The sequence below is a fragment of the Pristiophorus japonicus genome, unplaced genomic scaffold, assembly GCF_044704955.1.
Source record: "Pristiophorus japonicus isolate sPriJap1 unplaced genomic scaffold, sPriJap1.hap1 HAP1_SCAFFOLD_29, whole genome shotgun sequence".
NCBI lineage: Eukaryota > Metazoa > Chordata > Chondrichthyes > Pristiophoridae > Pristiophorus > Pristiophorus japonicus.
Window position 1 is genome coordinate 6,045,373 of NW_027252668.1, and position 20,176 is coordinate 6,065,548.

At 45.5% G+C, this 20,176-nt stretch overlaps 1 protein-coding gene and 2 pseudogenes across 1 annotated transcript; 2 read left to right on the forward strand and 1 right to left on the reverse strand.

Moving 5' to 3' along the window:
- The first annotated feature begins 435 nt into the window (after positions 1-435).
- On the forward strand, positions 436-5,876 carry LOC139248166 (histone H2B 1.2-like; annotated as a pseudogene).
- Positions 5,877-6,446: 570 nt separating this feature from the next.
- LOC139248276 (histone H2A.J-like) lies at positions 6,447-6,804 on the forward strand (annotated as a pseudogene).
- Positions 6,805-10,027: 3,223 nt separating this feature from the next.
- LOC139248167 (histone H1.03-like) lies at positions 10,028-10,498 on the reverse strand. The gene has a single exon (XM_070871910.1). The coding sequence runs from the start codon at positions 10,496-10,498 to the stop codon at positions 10,028-10,030; it is 471 nt and encodes a 156-aa protein (XP_070728011.1).
- Positions 10,499-20,176: the final 9,678 nt, after the last annotated feature.

Genomic DNA, 20,176 nt, shown 5'->3' on the forward strand with positions numbered 1-20,176 from the left:
TGACAGGTACAGAGTGGAACCCACATTCACAAACCAGAAACTGACAGTTACAGCGTAAAACCCACTCTCACTTTTCACAACCTGACAGTTGGAGTAAAACACAGATTTGCATATCAGAAACTGACAGGTAGAGTAAGTCCCACATTCGCAAACAGAAACTGATAGATACAGTGTAAGCCACACACCCACTTAGCTGAAATCAACTGGTACATAATAAAATGCGCACTCACATACCAGAACTGACAGAGTGAAACTCTTACTCACATACCAGAGACAGCTAGGAACAGTGTGAAACTCACACACTCTGTGTTGTACCATTATTTTATAAAAGGACGATAGCAGAATGAATAAATCGACTAAATTAACGCTGTGGTTTCCTCTTAAAAGAGCCGTTGATTTTTTAATGCTTTTTCCTGTGTTGTGAATTTATTTGCAATGGTCACCGCCTTTGTCCCATTCCGACATGGCGTGCTTGGCCATCTCCCCGGGCAGCAGCAGACTCACAGCGGTCTGGGTATGGACACAATCCACAACAGCCAAACTATTGGAGGTTGGTGCCATCTCCTGGCTGCCAGCCAGTAGTGCAACAAGATAACCATTCATCAGTAACTGTTTTAAGCTGGAGACAAATAACCTGAACACCTTGTTTACGTTCAGATTACAATGATTGCAGTTAGTCCTGACTAAAGCTCCAAAGACCCATGGTGAGTGGTCTGTCAATACAGAGGTTTACATGTTAAACTTAGTGTGATGGTGCTATAGTGGTGAGCATAGCTGCCTTCCCAGGGGTTGACTCAGGTTTCATTCTCGGCCAGCACAAACAGGCTCCATTTAACACAGTTTATGTCACCATGTCGCAGTTTAGAACCGAACACGAGTGCCTTCCAACAAATGACATTTCTCTAACATTTACAAGCCACATTCATCATCCATTTATTTATCACACAAAATTGAGGTTTCATTTATTTTTGGTGATAACTATTGTTTAATCTATAGGGGACTGAAGAAAAAGTAACTGGGGTGAGGACTCAGTCCAGAATTTAAACTAATAAATGGGGTGAGGGCTCGGTCCAAGCAAGATTACTATTCACAGTGACCATTTGTAATTGGAGGGAAGGTGTCCCAGCACCGTGCTTACATTCTGATTAAAATGATTGCTCAGCAATTTATTTGTCCCGCTGAAGACCCGAAAGAAGCAGTTTGTCTGCAAGTAAAAATGACTGATGTGTGGGCGATGGTGGTATAGTGCTGAGCATAGCTGCCTTTCAAGCAGTTGACCCGGGTTCAATTCTTGGCCATCTCAACCGAGGTACTTTTAATACCTCTCGCAGGTCAGAACTGAATTATGGGATCTTGCAGCAGGATTTTACAGAAAGACAATTGTCAATCCCATTTGTAAATTAATATTAATAAAATTAAACTAAAAGGGACTTTGAATTAATAAATGAGTGCTCAGTGAAAAATTATAGTAAAAATGTTTGTTAAATGTCCAAAAAATGGGTGAAGAGCAGAGTTTGGGTCCCAAACAGTGCCAAGGATACTTCAAGTGAAAGTAACAGTAAAACAATGAATGTAGTTACAGCAGCAGTGACAGATAAGAAAGGTGTTGAATTAAATGGTATGAGATAGGCGGCATCAATTCTCAATTAAGCAGAAACTATAAGGTACAGAGGAAGACCCACACTCACATTTCAGAACCTGGCAGATAAATAGAGAAAATCCCACCCTCACATACCAGAGACAGATATATACAGAGAAAATCCCACCATCACATACCAGAGAGAGATATATACAGGGAAAATCCCACCCTCACATACCAGAGACAGATATATACAGGGAAACACTCATACTCACACATAAAATGCTGACAGGTACAATGTGAAACCCGCACTCCCATACCAGAAACTGACAAATTCAGGGTAAAAACTTCGTAGCAGAAGTTGACAGAAAGCGAGGAAATCCTACAGGTACAGATTATACCCAACACTCACCAGAAACGACAGGTGCAGATTAAATCCCACTCTCACATCCCTGAAAGTGACAGGTACAGATTATACTCCACTCTCATATACCTGCCACAGATTGGCAGGTACAGATGAAATCTCATCCTCGCATACCAAAGCCAGAAAGATAGAGAAAAGCCCACCCTCACATACCAGAAAATGATAGATACAGAATAAAACCCATATTCACACACCAGAATCTAACAGGTACAGATTTTGATTAAACCCACGTTCGCTTACCAGAAACGACAGGTACAGTTTAAACCCACACTCACATACCAGAAATGTCAGGTACAGATTAAATCCCACACTCATATACCAGAGACAGACAGCGACAGAATAACCCCACAGTCACAAAGTGGAAACTGACAGGTACAGATTTAACACAACATTTGTATACCGGAAACAACCAGGTACAGACTAAATCTAACACTCACACACCTGAAGCGAAGAGGTACCGAATATCCCCCACACTCACTGACAGGTACAGAATAAACATTACACTCACATACTCAGGCAGAAAGGTACAGAATAAAGCCCACACTTACATATCAGAACCTGCTAGGTACAGATGAAACCCAACTCTCACATACCAGAATCAGACAGATGCAGATTAAACTCCACACTCGCATACTAGAGACTGACGGGTATAAAATAAATCCAACACTCGCATACCAGAAATTGACAAGTACAGAATAAAACACACAACTCACATACCAGAAACTGAAAGGTATGGATTAAACCCCACTCATATACCGGAAGCTGACAGGTACAGATTAAACCCCACTCTCATATACCAGAAATGACAGGTACAGATTATACCCCACACTCACATACTAGAAATGACAGATTAAACCCCACTCTCATATACCAGCCACAGATGGACAGGTACAGATGAAATCCCACACTCTCATACCAGAGGCTGACAGGTAGAGAATAAAACAATCACTCCCATACAGAAACTGACAAAGTGCAGAATAAACACACACACATATCACAGAGACAGACAGAAACAGAATGATAATCACATGCCAGAATTTGACAGGTGTATAATAAAACCCAAGTTCGCCTACCAGTAACTGAGGTAAAAACACAACACTCACATATCAGCGACTTACAGCTATAAGAAATAGGAGAAGGTCATAAGAACTCTGGAGCCTGCTCCATAATTCAATAGGATCATGGCTGAACTGCCCAATATCCAGGCAGTGCTTCTAACAAAGAAATCCAAGGCTGGGTTCAGCAAGAGCAAGTAAAGTGGACAAGATTTAATCTAATACCACATTGGTTCTTTTCAGAGCCACCCACTCTATCTGTGAAAGGACTGGTTACTGTCTGAAGAAACTGATCTATTGATCACAATCTTATCAGCTGTGCTTCAGTTGGGAGCACCCTCACTTTTGAGTCAGAAAGTTGTGGGTTCAAGTCCCACTCCAGGGTCTTGAGCAGAAAAATCTAGGCTGAAACTCCAGTGCAGTGTTGAGGGGGCGCTGCATTGTCGGAGGTGACATCGATCGGATAAGACGTTAAACCGAGCCACCAACTGCTCTCTCAGCTGGACGCAAAAGATCTCATAGCAATATGGGGAGTTATCGCGTGTCTTGGGCAATATTTATCCCTCGATCAACACAACACAACAGATCACTTGACCATTATCATGTTGCTGTTTGTGAGAACTTGCTGTTCCCAAAATGGCTGCCGCGTTACATTACATCAGTGCCTACTCTTCAAAAAGTATTTCATTCGATGTGAAGCAGGTCGTGAAAGGCGCTAAATAAATCCAAGTCAGTATTTTTCTACTTAATGTTAAGTCCCAACGGTTGATAAACTGGGAGTTTCCTGACCAGAAGTCACCCTCAGTCAATCTCGGGTATAAACCGGTCAATGTCTGTTGAACATGTAAAAATTTAGATCGGCAAACAGAGCAGCGAGCTTGCTGTTCAGATTATAATATATATATATATAGGAAAAAATGAATGAACCTTCTTCGTAAGATTTTTGCCTGATAGCAGAACAGAAACACATAAAGAACAGAGTATAAATCAGGAGGTGTTGCAACTGATGACCTCATTCAAGAATTTGAGATTGTGGCGAGCAACAAATTTGATTGGCCTCTTTAAACATCCAATCAGAGAGATACAGAACAATGGATATTGACAAGCCAATCACAACCATTGCCTTCGCCCATCCCTCATTAGCATAGGGCTGTGGGCGAAGTGTGGCGCGGCCGATATGATACGGGCTCGGAGCAGAGTTTCCCCAAATCTGCGCCTGACTGAACGAGTCGATGGCTGACGAAAAGAGAACCTGGCGCAATCCAATATCCAGGATTACGTGCTGAGGGACGCACTTAAAATTGGTGCAGTCGCCGCAAAGGCACGGTGGGGAAGGGCCACAGTTTAAAGCCCTTCTGCCACGGTAAACCCGGGGGCAGGAATCAGTACAAAACTCCCCTCGGGCTGTACGTGCAACTTCTTTTTCATGTACATGGAGCACCATGATCTGTCAACACCTATGTAGTGCCAGGTACAATGTAAGGTCTGTTTGGTAATGCACGTTGAAAAGAAAAAAAAATGTAAATGTACCGTCACCCATTGCGTGTTATGTATAGTGACACGTGTAATGTAATTTTGTTGAATGTACTACAAGGTATCCCATATTGTACCAAATTGTACTTGAAATGAAAAGCAAGGCAATGCATCGAACGGAACTGCCGTCAGCACCCAAATATAGTGTGTGGGATTGCTGACCGCAGCTAAACGTACTGAACTGCTTTTGAATGTACTGTACAAATTTTTTACATGAATAAAGTATATTGTGAAATTTAAAAAAAAGACGAAAAGAGAACAGGTCCCGCCAAGAAAGGCGCCAAGAAAGTAATCAAGAAAACCCCAGCGAAGAGCGGCAAGAGGCGCAGAAGGTCGAGGAAGGAGAGTTACGCCATCTACATCTACAAAGTGATGAAGCAGGTTCAGCCCGACACCGGCATCTCCTCCAAGGCCATGAGCATCATGAACTCGTTTGTGAGCGAAATTTTCGAGCGCATCGCGGGGGAGGCTTCCCGCCTGGCCCATTACAACAAGCGCCGCACCATCAGTTCCCGGGAGATCCAGACCTCCGTGCGCCTGCTGTTGCCCGGGGAGCTGGCCAAGCACGCCGTGTCGAAGGGACAAAGGCGGTGACAAAGTACACCAGCTCCAAGTGAGACTGCACGCTGTCCTGAGAGATCAAACACCAAACACAACGGCTCTTTTAAGAGCCACCCACAACCTCTCTGAAAGAGCTGCACAAACGCATCTCCCTTTAGACTAGGTTTACTGTAATTATTTCCTAGAAACATAGAAAATAGATGCAGGAGTACGCCATTCGGCCCTTCGAGCTTGCACCTCCATTCAATGAGTTCATGGCTGAACATGCAACTTCAGTACCCCATTCCTGCTTTCTCGCCATACCCCTTGATCCCCCGAGTAGTAAGGACTACATCTAACTCCTTTTTCAATATATTTAGTGAATTGGCCTCAACAACTTTCTGTGGTAGAGAACAAGTATGTTTGAGAACTTTTACACATCCAGCTGTAGATTTAGTTTTGAATTCTCAGATATCAGTTTCACTGTCCAGTTCGACCTTAGCATCGCTGAAATTTTCCGCCGACTACAAACACAGCCCCTGGTCGCTGTTTCACTTTGCTCTCAGACCCGTTCATTTATACCGCCTGCCGAATTAAGAGCTTGTTTTGGGGCTGAGACTCCGATTTCATTCACACATTCTCTCTCGCAAGCCCTTTTCAAGTTTATTTTTCAATTCCTGTTGCGGGTCAGTCCGTTTATTAAGCCGACACTCCCCGCAGTGTAACAACCCAGAATGGGAGTTCTTACAGAGACCAGAACCGGGGCAGTTTGAATACTCTGTCCCTCTTCTCTTTTCACAGGACACCCAGTTCTGGGCTCACTCCCGCCTTTGCGGGGGATCGATCGATAATCTGTGAAACCCAACTTTTACAAAGATTGAGTTGGAATGTGTCCCGTTACAGAATCGGTGGGGATTGATTCCCGCCCATTAGACAGTTTGAAATAGTACCCGAATTTAATCCTGATTGTAACGGCCTGGAACTTGCAAGGGGAATATGTAAAAGACAAAATTAATTAAAACGTGTTGGGAAATCTTTGACTAATGGTGAATTTATTATCATAAACCGCTATTTTAAAATTTCTTGGCGGGGTTTTTGAATTACAAATCGTTATTCTGACTGTTGGAGACAGTAATTTCCGCCCTACTTTCATTGGTGGGCTAAACACACTGTGATTGGTCACCAGAAAAGACCAATGAAATTCATCACCGAGCGATCAATCACAAATTCGCTCCCTGCATTCCTATAGAAGGTACAAGCAAGGCAGGTGTGGGAGGAGTTTCTCATTCTTTTTCGGAACGTCTGGATTATGGAAATGTCTGGGAGAGGAAAAACCGGCGGTAAACTTCGGGGCCAAGGCCGAGTCTCGCTCCTCCCGGGCCGGACTGCAGTTCCCTGTGGGCCGTGTTCACAGGCTCCTGCGAAAGGGCAACTACGCTGAGCGTGTGGGTGCCGGAGCCCCGGTCTACATGGCTGCTGTGCTCGAGTATCTGACCGCTGAAATCCTGGAGCTGGCTGGCAACAACAAGACCCGCATCATCCCCAGACACTTACAGCTGACCATCCGTAACGACGAGGACCTCAACAAGCTGCTGGGAAAGGTGACCATCGCTCAGGGCAGGGTGCTGCCTAATATCCAGGCTGTGCTGCTGCCCAAGAAAACCGCCAGTGCGCCCAAGACCAAGTAAAGCGGACAGGATTTAATCTAATAACCCAAAGGCTCTTTTCAGAGCCACCCACACTATCTGTGAAAGGGCTGCTTTCTGTTCTGTGGCTCACAATTGACCCTGATCTAATTTCATACAAAACAGATGGAAGCTGAACGTGAGACCGCTAGTTATTGAACATGTTGGCACAGCCGAATATGAAACGGATGATGAGAGCCGAGTATAAAGGAATGAGCGGTTGATGGGCTCACTGACTTTTATTGGGGCAATAATTCCACAGGGAGAAATATATACATTTGAACACATTGATCCATGCGGACTTTTACCCTTTTTTTAAATTTGCGTAAAGGCGAGATACAGATTACAGGCAGCTCGTCCCCTCTCTGGAATCTATCCTGGTATGTGTAGTGGGATCAATACACTATCAGATCTCCCACATAGTTAGCGACCCACATTGGCGGGTGCAGTCGGTACACTGGGCATCTGACTCAGATTAAAACCTGGAGCAACGCCGCACCGTCAGATAATCACCGCCTGCACTGTATAAAGCTCCAGTTATAGTGACACTACAAGACGTGCACGGTGAGTACACAGGACAGTTTGCCTGGAGCCGGTCGCAACTCTTTCCTTTGCTGATTTGGTGGCTCTGAAAAGAGCCGTTGTTGCACTTGGTGCTAAAGCTTGGAGCCTGGGGAGGAGTCTAGGCGCGCTCCCCGCGGATACGGCGGGCCAACTGGATGTCTTTGGGCATGATGGTGACTCGCTTGGCGTGGATGGCGCACAGGTTGGTGTCCTCAAACAGTCCCACCAGGTAAGCCTCGCTGGCCTCCTGCAGGGCCATGACGGCCGAGCTCTGGAAGCGCAGGTCGGTCTTGAAGTCCTGAGCAATCTCCCGCACCAGGCGCTGGAAGGGCAGCTTGCGGATCAGCAGCTCGGTGGATTTCTGGTAGCGGCGGATCTCTCTCAGAGCCACGGTGCCGGGTCTGTAGCGATGAGGCTTCTTCACTCCGCCCGTGGCCGGAGCGCTCTTCCGGGCCGCTTTGGTCGCCAGCTGTTTGCGAGGAGCTTTCCCGCCGGTCGATTTGCGCGCTGTCTGCTTAGTCCTGGCCATCTTCTGAATGGATCTCAGCACAATCTGGAACACACGGACTGGGAATGGTCCTTTTAAAGTGTCTGTCAGGGTCCGCCCCTGGGCTGTGATTGGTCACAGCCCGACCACCAATCATGTTTCAACCAATCACCGAGAGCGAAAGGGAAGGGCGGGGATTGCTGGGCCATGATTAACTGAAATGAAACTGACAGTTCGTCAATTTCAAACAGCCCGCCAATTTCAGAGTCTCAACGAACAGAGATTAAAGAAACTCGAATTTCCCGCCAGCAATTTAAGAATCCGGCTCTTTATAACGTCGATAGTGCCCCATTATAAATCACCAATCCCATTCTCTTTAACATTCCGGTTTGAATTCTGTCCCATTCCCTGATGGGTCTGTAGCGGGCGGGAATAATTCCCCGGTCACTGCATCCTGTAAACACAAAGTCCCGCATCCATCCCGCCAGTGCCGTCCCGTTTCACCGATTCTTACACAAAGCTCACAACATGACAGGATTATCTGAGGGGAGACTGTGTATTCCCGCCCGATCATTGTGACCGGGACACCCGGAGTTTCTGATCTCATATTAAACTATTGTTCTAAAATATTTAATAGTTCCCATATTCCTACAGCGACTGCACTGCAAAAATACTTCATTGGCTTTGAGAAGTCCGATGGCCGTGTAAGGCACTATATATATCCAAGTGTTTCTTTCGTTTAATTAAATAGCTGAAATAATTTCCCAACCAAACTGTCCACACTTCCATCCCCAGGTCACTGCTCTCTCTGTGAGGTGGTGGGTGGCTCTTAAAAGAGCCTTTGTGTTGTGCTGGGTGGAAAGGGTGGAGTTGTTCAGCCGCCGAATCCATAGAGAGTGCGGCCCTGGCGTTTGAGAGCGTACACCACATCCATGGCAGTGACCGTCTTGCGCTTGGCGTGCTCGGTGTAGGTGACGGCGTCCCTGATGACATTCTCCAGGAAAACTTTCAGCACCCCACGGGTCTCCTCGTAGATCAGGCCCGAGATCCGCTTGACACCGCCACGGCGAGCCAGGCGGCGGATGGCGGGTTTGGTGATGCCCTGGATGTTATCACGGAGCACTTTACGGTGCCGTTTGGCTCCGCCTTTGCCCAGTCCTTTGCCTCCTTTTCCTCGTCCAGACATGATGATTCTTCACTCAAACTGTCGCTGAATGAGGAACCAACTCCTCCTGGCTCCTTTTTTATAGAGCCGACCCCGACCTGACTGAGAAAGCGCAGAGTGAGAGAGGAGGGAAGGGGAGGAGACAGAGTGAGAGATTAAACAGAGAGCGCGGCAGGGGAGGAGACAGGATCAAGATTGAGAGACAGAGCAGTGCGCCGCCTCTGATCTTCCAGCTCCACCTCCAGCTTTCTACAACCGCCAATTTCAAATTGGTTTCTTCACAATACAACCGATACACAGCGCTCTGCACAAACCCTTACAGACTCGGAATTCATATTCAAAGCTTCCAGGGACCAGAAGCTGTTAAATAAGGTCCCGGTACAATTAACAATCAGGAATATTCCCGCCTATATAGTCCGTTCGCTGTCAATCTCAGACTTTATTCCATCTCCTCTCAGACCGGTTCAGCACTTTACAAACACCTTATTCCAGCTGATTTGGAGAATCTGGTGTTTGGGGTTTGAGTTGTGAGGCGAGATATCGCCGCTAGTCCCATCGTCTCACAGAGACTCTTCCCCCTGAATCTGTGAAATGACTGACCAGGAACTGAGACTGGAGCCGGACTCAATCCCCAGTTACAGTGAGGTCCGGGCCGGACATCCCATTCTCTGTGTTTTATTGCAGGCACTGGGGGAGGGGTGTGTGCAGACACTGGGGGAGGGGCGGGTGCAGGCACTGGGGGAGGGGTGGGTGCAGGAACTGGGGGAGGGGTGGGTGCAGACACTGGGGGAGGGGTGGGTGCAGACACTGAGCGGGGTGGGGTTGGGTGCAGCCAATGGCAACGAGTCACTAGGGATCCTGGGGTCATTTTCAATGATTCCTATCTGGAATCTGAGCCCGGGACAGGGATTATTTGATTCCGGGATCAGCTCTTTTCTGAGATGTGGGTGGCTCTGAGAAGAGCCTTTGGGTTTAAATGTTTAGACGTTGCCTTTTTATTTTTTGGGGGGCGCTGCTTTCTTGGCCTTTGCTGATTTGGGCGTGGCCTTGACCCTCGGGTTCTCCACCTTTTTGGCCGCCTTCACTTTCTTGGGGCTCTTGGGCTTCTTCACCACCGCCTTCTTCCCAGCCGGCCCTTTCACTGTCTTTTTTGCAGTTGGTGCCTTCTTGGTGCTCGTTTTCTTAGCTGCTGCTTTCTTTGCTGGAGATTTCTTGGCTGCTGCTTTCTTTGCTGGAGATTTCTTGGCTGCTGCTTTCTTGGCTGCTGGCTTCTTCACCTTCTTTCCCACTTTCTCCTGGGGATCCGTCTTAGCGATTTTGAAGGAGCCCGAGGCGCCCGTGCCCTTGATCTGCTTCAGGGAGCTATTCATCACATTCTTCTGATTACTGAATCTGATCTGGGACCCGCGCTTCTCCACATCCATGCCTTTGGCCGCCAGAGCCTTCTTTATCGTGGCCAGGGACATTCCTCTGCAATCCTTGCCATCGGCCACAACCTTGAGGATGTTGGTCGCACAGACACAGACAGATACAGTATCAGTTTTACACTTTGTATCAGTGTCTCCATAATACGCTCAGTAACAGTGCCACACCTTCACGTATTGCACCAGAGAGAGAAACAGAGACATTATCCGTCTTGCACTTCCAACAGTGTTTCCACATCACGCTAAATAACAGTATCCCGCCTTCACAACCAGTACAAGAGAGAGGGATAGCAACAGAGAGGCAGAGAGAGGGGAGAGGTCTGAGCGAGAGACAGGAGAGTGCGAGATAGGGCGGTGAGACACAGAAAGACATGCACAGTATCAGTTCCAGACTGACCTGTGAAGTCCCGTTTTATTCTGGAGAGACAGAAGATGAAGTGTCCTCTCTCACTATATTGTACCAGAGACAGACACATTATGAATCCCACACTGCGGGACAGTGTCAGAGAGTGAGAGAAACAGTGTCCCACATTTATCACTTGCCTGGCTGTGATCAGAGCAGGAGTACACCATTTGATCCCTCGAGCATGCTCTGCCATTCAATAAAATCATGGCTGATCTGATCATGGACTCAGCTCCACTTCTCTGCCCGTTCTGCATAACCCTTTTGTTATATCTGTATACTTGTATTTACTCTGTACAGCCACCAGAGGGCTCATCCCCTGGAGTACAAAGGATCCCATAATTCTTTGGGAGCACAGGTATTTAAGGAGGCTTCCCAGGTTGGAGAGGCACTCTGGAGACCTGCAATCAAAGACAAAGGTCACAAGTTACTTTGAGCTCACAGTGTTCAGTCTGACTCTTTCTCCACACGCAACACCTTTACTCCATTATCGCTCAAAAATCTGACTATCTCCGCCTTAAATATATTCTATGACCCAGGCACTGTTAATTCCTGGATTCTTTTACCTCAATCTGGTTCAGTAAAATTACTGAGTCGAATACCTCTTGTGCTTTGAACAAAGCAGTCTTTATTACCGGCCAGTAAGACCTATCAGACAGAAGATATACTCTCTGGATAGAGCGTACACACTCCCTACGGATAGGTGAAGTTACATCGTAAAGCGTTAACAGTTATACAGTTTTGAAATCAGATAACAAAATACAAATGGATTGACAGTCTAACTCAGTCACTCATTAGTCAATCTATATGAGATGTTCTTCTTGAAAGCTTAAGTATTGCCTCCAAATGTTTCAATCTAATGGTGTGACTATTTATTTACTGAGACCTTGCAATTCTGCAGATGTATTTCATGTTACAATTATATATTATTGGCAGGATTAGTGACTTGAAACCTTGAGACAGACTGTTAGCTAAGCTGATGTTGCACTATTTGCAATCTGACATTCTCCCAGCTATTCTTCCATGGCTTATACATTTTCATATATCCCGTTTACTTTACTGTCCTTAATTCCATATATTCCGTTCAGATATCCACATCCCCCCTTTTATCATTCTATGATAACATTTAGGATCATTCTATGAGTATTGCATTGTTGAGTAGTTCTCTAGTTTGTTGGATCATAACCCGGGAACCCTTGACCACAAGAGGGTCTGCTAACCTTGTCATTGCTTTACAGCAGAGGTTAAGGCAACCAACAATCAAACAGCAGGTAATTATTATGATGAGAACAATTGCGCCATGTATTAGATAGGATCTCCAAGATCCACCCAGAAACCAATCAAACCTGCTAAGTTCTTTTGCTGGTGTGGATAACTTTTTCACCTCCCTCCTTATGTGATCGGCAAGGTGGGTTATGTTTTCTGAACTATCAGGAATGTAAGTGCAACATTCAGATCCTATCAGGGCACACGTTCCCCCTTTCTCAGCTAACAGGTAATCGAGGGCCATTCGGTTTTGTAATGCTACGGTCCTTATCGCTACCATTTCAGCTGTGATGCCCTCCAGAGCCTCAGCAGTGCGGTTAGCTACCTGTTCCAATATCGTTTCTTTGAATCCATCTAACAGTCTCAGTTAGGGTCAGGGGAACGGTGCGCAAAGGAATTCCCCCTTTGGAATGTATAGGGATATGTGAACACACCCAGCATCTAGTGAAGTGCCCTTTTTCCGCATAAACGTAAGACATATACAAAAAGGTGTTTACATGGAGCTCTCGCCTTTGTCTTCCTTCCCGTGCACCAAAACTGTCATATATCAACACTATTATGCAGACAGTAGCATACAGACACAGTCTCATCTTATAAATAGTCCCATTATTTAGCTGATAAAAAGAGTTCTGTTTTCACGTTTCCCTTCAGGTCTCCGTCAGTGTATTTGGCTGTCTGACAGGTAAGAGTTCAAACTGATCCTCCTTCAACTGCCTTGTTCAGCTATAGGGAGGAGGAGATCTGGAACAGAAACAGGAATTAGACTAACCAGCAAAATTTGTTTAAATGGTGATGAGCTTGCAGTGGTGCAGGTGAACCCAGGCACTTTTCCCCTCAACCTTGGCTGCAGTGGGGGTAGTGAGTGACACCTAAAAAGGCCCCTCCCATTGTGGCTCTAATCCCTTCCGAATCCATACTTCCCTGGTGCCACGAGGGACAATTCGGGTAAAACTGGGAGGTCGAGGTGAGCATCTTGAACCTGGTTGTGAACTAGTCGCAGAGCCTGAGTCAGAGAAAGAACATAGGTGGTCATCAGTCTAGCTGAGATCTCATATCTAGGAACAATTTCCCTCATTAACACCTTAACAACAGTCTGAGTCTTATCGTCCAGGTTAGGGTAGGCTTCAATCCATCTGCTAAACACATCTACTATTACTAACACATATCTGTAACACTGAACTTTTTGCAACTCAATGTAGTCCAACTGAAATATCTCAAAGGGACCTTCGGGTAGGGGCGTTTTACCCCAATCACAGGGGACTCCCTTCCCTGGAATATGTTGCTGGCCAACCAGGCAACGACTACTGATGTTCTGGGTGAGCGCCTGGAGTTTAGGGTGCCACCAAGTAGCCAAAAGCGTATCACTTGTTGCCCTTGCTCCACAATGAGTAGCAAAATGCAGACATTCTATAACCCATGAGGCCAACTCGTCAGACATGCAAGTCTGTTCCGCGGGAGTGGTCCAGAGTTTAGAAACATTGTCATAAGTACATGCATAATATTTCCACAACAGTTTATCTTTTTCAGGAGCATCCCCCTGTGCTTTTATAACATCTTGGATGGTTGGCATTGGTTTTTCCGAGGCTAACTTATCCTTTGCAGGATTTTTAATCTGACTCATAATTTTGGGCACTACCATCTGTTGGTCACGAGAGGCCTGTTTGGCCTCTTGGTACAATGGCAATGCGTTTGGGGAACATGAGGGCTTGCAACAAATCAGATACTAACTGTTTATGAGATATCTCATTCCCCTGTGAGGTTAGGAATCCCCTATTTTTCCATAATTGTCCGAAATCATGCGCCACCCCAAAGGCATACCTAGAGTCGGTATAGATATTGACTTTGAGATCTTTGGCCAAGATACAGGCTTGGGTGAGGGCGAATAGTTCAGCTTGTTGAGCAGAATAGGCGGTTTCAAAGCAGCAGATTCCAAGACCTGATTCTCCTGGTTTACTATGGCGTATCCTGAGATTCGTGTATCTTCTGGATTAATAGAAGTACTTCCGTCAACAAACATAAACAATCATGACTGGGTTCTTCCTCATCTTGGGGTGGCTCAGTAAGAATACAGTCTGGATCTTCCATCAACTAAATCTTCCCTGACTGATGTGGCCTCTTAAATTAAAGATAAGCAATCATGACTGGGTTCTGTCGGATAGAGGGCCAGTCCACATTGCCCTGCACTGGGATCTCAATTAATGGGAGTATAACCCACTTGGGAGGGGTCCTCTGCCCACACATGAGGATCCACATAGTCAGGTATGTCCGAGCCAGTATGATGCCATAGAGTTGTTAATACTTTCTCGGGGTCCCCATTAAATTGGACTGTTCGGCCATGTTTTACGATTTGCACATCCCGGCTGGTAGGGTCAGCCTCATCTATGGCCTTGCGTACCATAACTCCCAAATCTTTAGCATGGTGAGGGGCTAATACTTCACAAGCAATATGCGGTGCCATTGTTAGGGGCTGTTTCCACAGATTCTTATCCACTTCCACAAAATCTGCCTCTCTTTCCAGTCCAGTCACTCTAGCCCTTAATAGAATTCCCTTCACTTCCCCTTCGTGATCCTGATAAAAGTTCTGCAGGTCCTGATTCTTTCCACTGGGATCGTATGCTAGGGTCACGTGACAGGGTGCCTGCGGCAGGTCCAGAGACCACCACTGAGGGGTTCTAGTGGTATAATACTGCCGCTTAAGGGTTTCCTGTTTTACAATAATCCCGTTATCTCCACACTCCAAATGCAACTGGAATTTGCAAAGGAGGTCTCTAGCCATCAAGTTACAGTCCAGATTGGTTGTGATAACAACTCGATGTTCCACCGATTCTTCCTGGTAACCCATTTTAACCGGTTCTGACACTGGGAATGTCGAGATTTGTCCCAGGAATCCTGAAAGTTCCTGTGTTTCAGTAGAAGCAGGGAGTTTAAGCTTTGATTGTACAGAAGACATGAAGGCTCCCGTATCTATCAAAAAGGGTTGCCACTCATTCAGAATGGGTTCGTCGTCCGGGGAGGATCCCTGCACAATCAAGCTGCGTAGTCAATCGGGGGACAATTGACCAAAGGGGTTGTTCTGGGAGAAGTTAGTGTAAGATCTTCCTCTCCCCCCTTGCCCCCCTCCTCTTCCTCCTCTTCCTTTTCCATGCTGACGGTAGGGGCAATTTTTATTCCAATGTCCTTCCTGCCCACAATTAAAACAGTCAATTCCTCTTACCCAGTCCCGGCCTCTTCCCATACCATGCCGGGGACAATAGGGAGGTTTATTAGCAGGGCTCGGGCCGTTTGGTTGTTTAGTATAACCGTATCCTTGCTTATCCATCCAATCCTGTATGCAACACTGCGGTTCTATTGATCCTTCCTCCCGAGATGGCTCTTCCTTTCTAGTCACGTATTCAGTTTTGACCCGGGTTGGGGGCGCACCTCCCCCCTCCCCTTTCTTTTTCTGCCAATAATATCTAACTGCCCTTTCCATCTGTCCGGATAGCGTGAGCAATCAAATAGTTGTTTGAAGATCACAGACATCTATAGAGAGGTGGTCTGCAGCTTGTTGTGCATCAGGGTTTGGCATTGGTCTGACAGGGAATTGGTGTCGGGACTTTGGGATCTTGGAAATCATTTCCAGGCCGGAGGATGTTTCAGAGCTGTCTGACTGCTTGACAGTTCTGCGTCTCGATCGGCGGGGGTGTTTGCTATGTCTTTCACAACTTGGACTGGTAGGTTGACTAGAAGATTTACAGGACTGTTTGTGATGTTGAGATATAGTTCTGCCCTTTCGAGTGTGAGATCTGGTTCTTTCGGCTGTATTGCTTGTAAACTGGGGATCCGAATCGCTATCAGAGGATGAGGAGTCAGTTTGGGTTTGTTGCTTTGGTGATATGTGGTTGTTCCTAACTCTTTTTACCGGAGTGTTAGGTGGAGGGTGTTGGGAAGAGGACTGGAGCAAGAGGCCAGGGGGTGCGGGAGGCGCCGTTGGGCGCTGAGTCAGTGGCCACTCATCAATTTCATCATCAGCCTCGGTTAACACAAAGCCAGCCATTTTAACTTGTAGTTGATCAATACCTTTCTCAGAGGTCCCAGAGGATCTCTTAGCAAGTTTCTCGTGCGCACATTCATTCTTTTTTTTTAAAGACGTCTACAGTTTTAACATGTGTTCCCTCTGTCAATGCAAGTCCTAATTTAATAGCATTGTTTGCCAACTCGATAGAAGTGATGCATCTTTTAATTTCTGACAATAATGTCGCCAGGTTGCAATTAAATTTTTTATCCCCTTTTCCTCGTCCCCTTCTCCAAATTAATCCCTGTGCTTTTTTTTTTACCTCTACGCTTCTAGTGTCACCTAGAGGCCACTGGTCATCCCCTAATAATTTGTTCAGGGCTCCTGATAATTTTCTAAAGTCTTCAGCTCTTTCAGGGAATTCCTCACATAACTTTTGTAGCGGACTATCCGCATCCGTGGTTTTATCTAACTGATTTCCCATTTTCACACTGCCCCTCGTATTACTGTGTCGCTACGCGTTCGTGTCGTCATGCAATTTAAACAAACTTACAAATAGACACAGACTTTACAGAACTAACACGGACTTTAACTAACTCCAAATCTAACACTTACCCGCATCGCCGCACGGTCCGCGTCGCCGCACGATCTCAATACTAAACTACCACGTCGCCTCGCAGTTCACGTCGCCTCGCAATCCGCGTTGCCTCGCAGTTCACGTCGCCTCGCAATCCGCGTTGCCTCGCAGTTCACGTCGCCGCGCAATCCGCGTCGACCCGTGGCTCGCGTCGCCGCGCGAGTTAAGATACTTTAACTTTACTTCAAACACTTACCCGCATCGCCGCACGGTCCGCATAGCCGCGCGATCTACAAAATAGACAAAGACTTCTAACACTTACCCGCATCACCGCACGGTCCGCATAGCCGCACGATCTACAAAATTACCCGCATCACCGCACGGTCCGCATAGCCGCGCGATCTTAAAACTAAACTTAAAACTCTAAACACTTTAAGACTTACAGACTTACTGCCATTAGCACTGACTTTCGCGATTCGCGTTGCTGCGCCTCTGCGTCATTACGCGTCGGCGTCACTGCGCGTTTACGTCACCGCGCGTCTACGTCACTGCGCGTTGGCTTCACTGCGCGTTTACGTCACTGCGCGTTCGCTTCGGCCCTTCTCTCTCTCGGCCGCGCGTTCGCGTCGGCCCTACCTTCCGAGTTGCTGCGGGGTTTTTTTTTAAATTCAATCAGAGCCTAGACGGGCCAAGTGATATACAAGGTCGACGTCGTACCTGAGTTGAACACCTATCCTCTATTTAAATCCCCATTTTATTCCCTGTGAGCCTAATTTTCTAATTTTGATTTCTTATGAGCCTCAATTAATTTCTTTTAGTCTCCAAATTTCCCTATCCTTTCGCGTTACTGCGCAGTTTAAATTCAATCAGTCAATGAAAGCCCTAATTTAATGGAGTTTTTCTGCCAACTGGACAGGAGTGATTTTATATTTTTCATAATTTAAAATCTCAGAACATTTTTTTTTTTCTTTCAGCACCTATTTAGTACGTTACTTTTTTTTTATAACTAGAGAGAAGTCTGGCACGTAGGCTGTGGACTGCTTTTCGTTATCTCAATTGTTCCAGCCTCAAGGTCGTGTTATTTAATATAATTTTTTTAAAATCCTTTTAAATCCATCTCAGTTGTTTTGCTGTGCCTTCTCTGAATGTTTTCTTTCAACAAGTTTTTCTTTTTTTTTAACCACCGGGACCATGTAATTTTTTCTCTTTTTAACAAATCTATCCTTTGGGCATTTCCTGGCTCCGCAACTTATCATCCGAATATACGTAATTCAATAAGGTTCACACTCTTAAACTTCCCACATACAGGACAACACTACGAAGGGTTAAAACAAACTTTCATTCTGTTTGAGATAAAACAAACCACAACTCCCCGGCTTTTTTTTTACAGTAAAAGTCACAGAAGCATTTCTCATTTAAACAGACATTCACAAGAGTCTCTTTTCTTTCCTATTAATTTTTTTTGGATCCATGATTGATCATCTATCCCTATCTAGCTCTAACTATCTTTCCCTTTCCAAGTCGCCGCTTGGTTTGCGTCATCGCACAATTTCCCTATCTCTATCCCTATTCTAAGTTTGAAAGGTATTCACCAGATTGTCCTGGATCTCGTTCAGACACTACCTGAGAACCAGCGAGTGGCTAAACTTTCCTCAGACTTTTGAAACCGGGGGAAACTGGAGCAGTATTGAAATTATACTCACTCCAGTGGCCATTTTCCCCTCGTCTCGTCCAAGGCTAGTCTGGCTCTTAATTCGCAAGTTTTCGGCAGTCGTCCGTTGAGATCCCACTTCTGACACCAAATGTTAATTCCTGGATTCTTTTACCTCAATCTGGTTCAGTAAAATTACTGAGTCGAATACCTCTTGTGCTTTGAACAAAGCAGTCTTTATTACCGGCCAGTAAGACCTATCAGACAGAAGATATACTCTCTGGATAGAGCGTACACACTCCCTACGGATAGGTGAAGTTACATCGTAAAGCGTTAACAGTTATACAGTTTTGAAATCAGATAACAAAATACAAATGGATTGACAGTCTAACTCAGTCACTCATTAGTCAATCTATATGAGATGTTCTTCTTGAAAGCTTAAGTATTGCCTCCAAATGTTTCAATCTAATGGTGTGACTATTTATTTACTGAGACCTTGCAATTCTGCAGATGTATTTCATGTTACAATTATATATTATTGGCAGGATTAGTGACTTGAAACCTTGAGACAGACTGTTAGCTAAGCTGATGTTGCACTATTTGCAATCTGACATTCTCCCAGCTATTCTTCCATGGCTTATACATTTTCATATATCCCGTTTACTTTACTGTCCTTAATTCCATATATTCCGTTCAGATATCCACAGCACCACAGCTCTCTGGCGCAGTTAATTCCATAGATTTACAACCCTCAGAGAAGAAATTCCTCCTCTTCCCAGTTTTAAATGGGCAGCCCCTAATTCTAAGATTATGTCCCCAAGTTTTAGTTTCCCCTATGAGTGGAAATATCCTCTCTGTATCCACCTTGTCAAGTCCCCTCATTATCTTATAAGTTTCAATAAGATCACCTCTCATTCTTCTGAACTCCAATGTTTTTAGACCCAATCTACTCAAACCTATCCTCATAAGTCAATTGCCTCATCTTCGGAATCAAGTGAGTGAACCTTCTCTGAACAGTCTCCAATGAAAGTATATCCTTCCTTAAATACGGAGACCAAAACTGTACACAGTACTCCAGATGTGGCCTCACCAATACCCTGTACAGTTGTAGCAGGACTTCTCTGTTTTTATCCTCTATCCCCCTTGCAATAAAGGCCAACATTCCATTTGCCTTCCTGATTACTTGCTGTACCTGCATGCAAACTTTTTGTGTTTCATGCACACGGATCCCCAGATCGCTTTGTACTGCTGCACTTTGTAATTTTTCTCTATTTAAATTATAATTTGCTTTTCTATTATTTCTGCCAAAGTGGATAACCTCACATTTTCCCACATTATACTCCATCTGGAAGTGGACCTGAGTCCATAATCGGATTAGCCACGATCACACTAAATGGCGGACCAGGCTCGAGGGACTATATGGCCTACTCCTGCTCCTGTTTCTTATGTTCTTATGGACAACATTTATGCTCACTCACTTAGCCTGTCTATATTCCTTTGCAGATTTTTTGTGTCTTCCTCACAATTTGCTTTCCCACCCATCTTTGTATCATCGGCGAACTTGGCTAAATTAAACTCGATCCCGTCATCCAGGTCATTAATATTGATTGTAAATAGTTGAGTACCCAGCCCCAATCCCTGCAACACCCCACGAGTTACTGTTTGCCAACCGGAAAATGACCCATTTATCTCGACTCTCTGTTTTCTGTTCGTTAGTCAATCCTCTATCCAAGCATATATTATTCCCAATCCCATGAGCTTTTATCTTGTGCAGTAACCTCTTATGTGGCACTTTATCAAATGCCTTCTGAAAATCCAAATACACCACA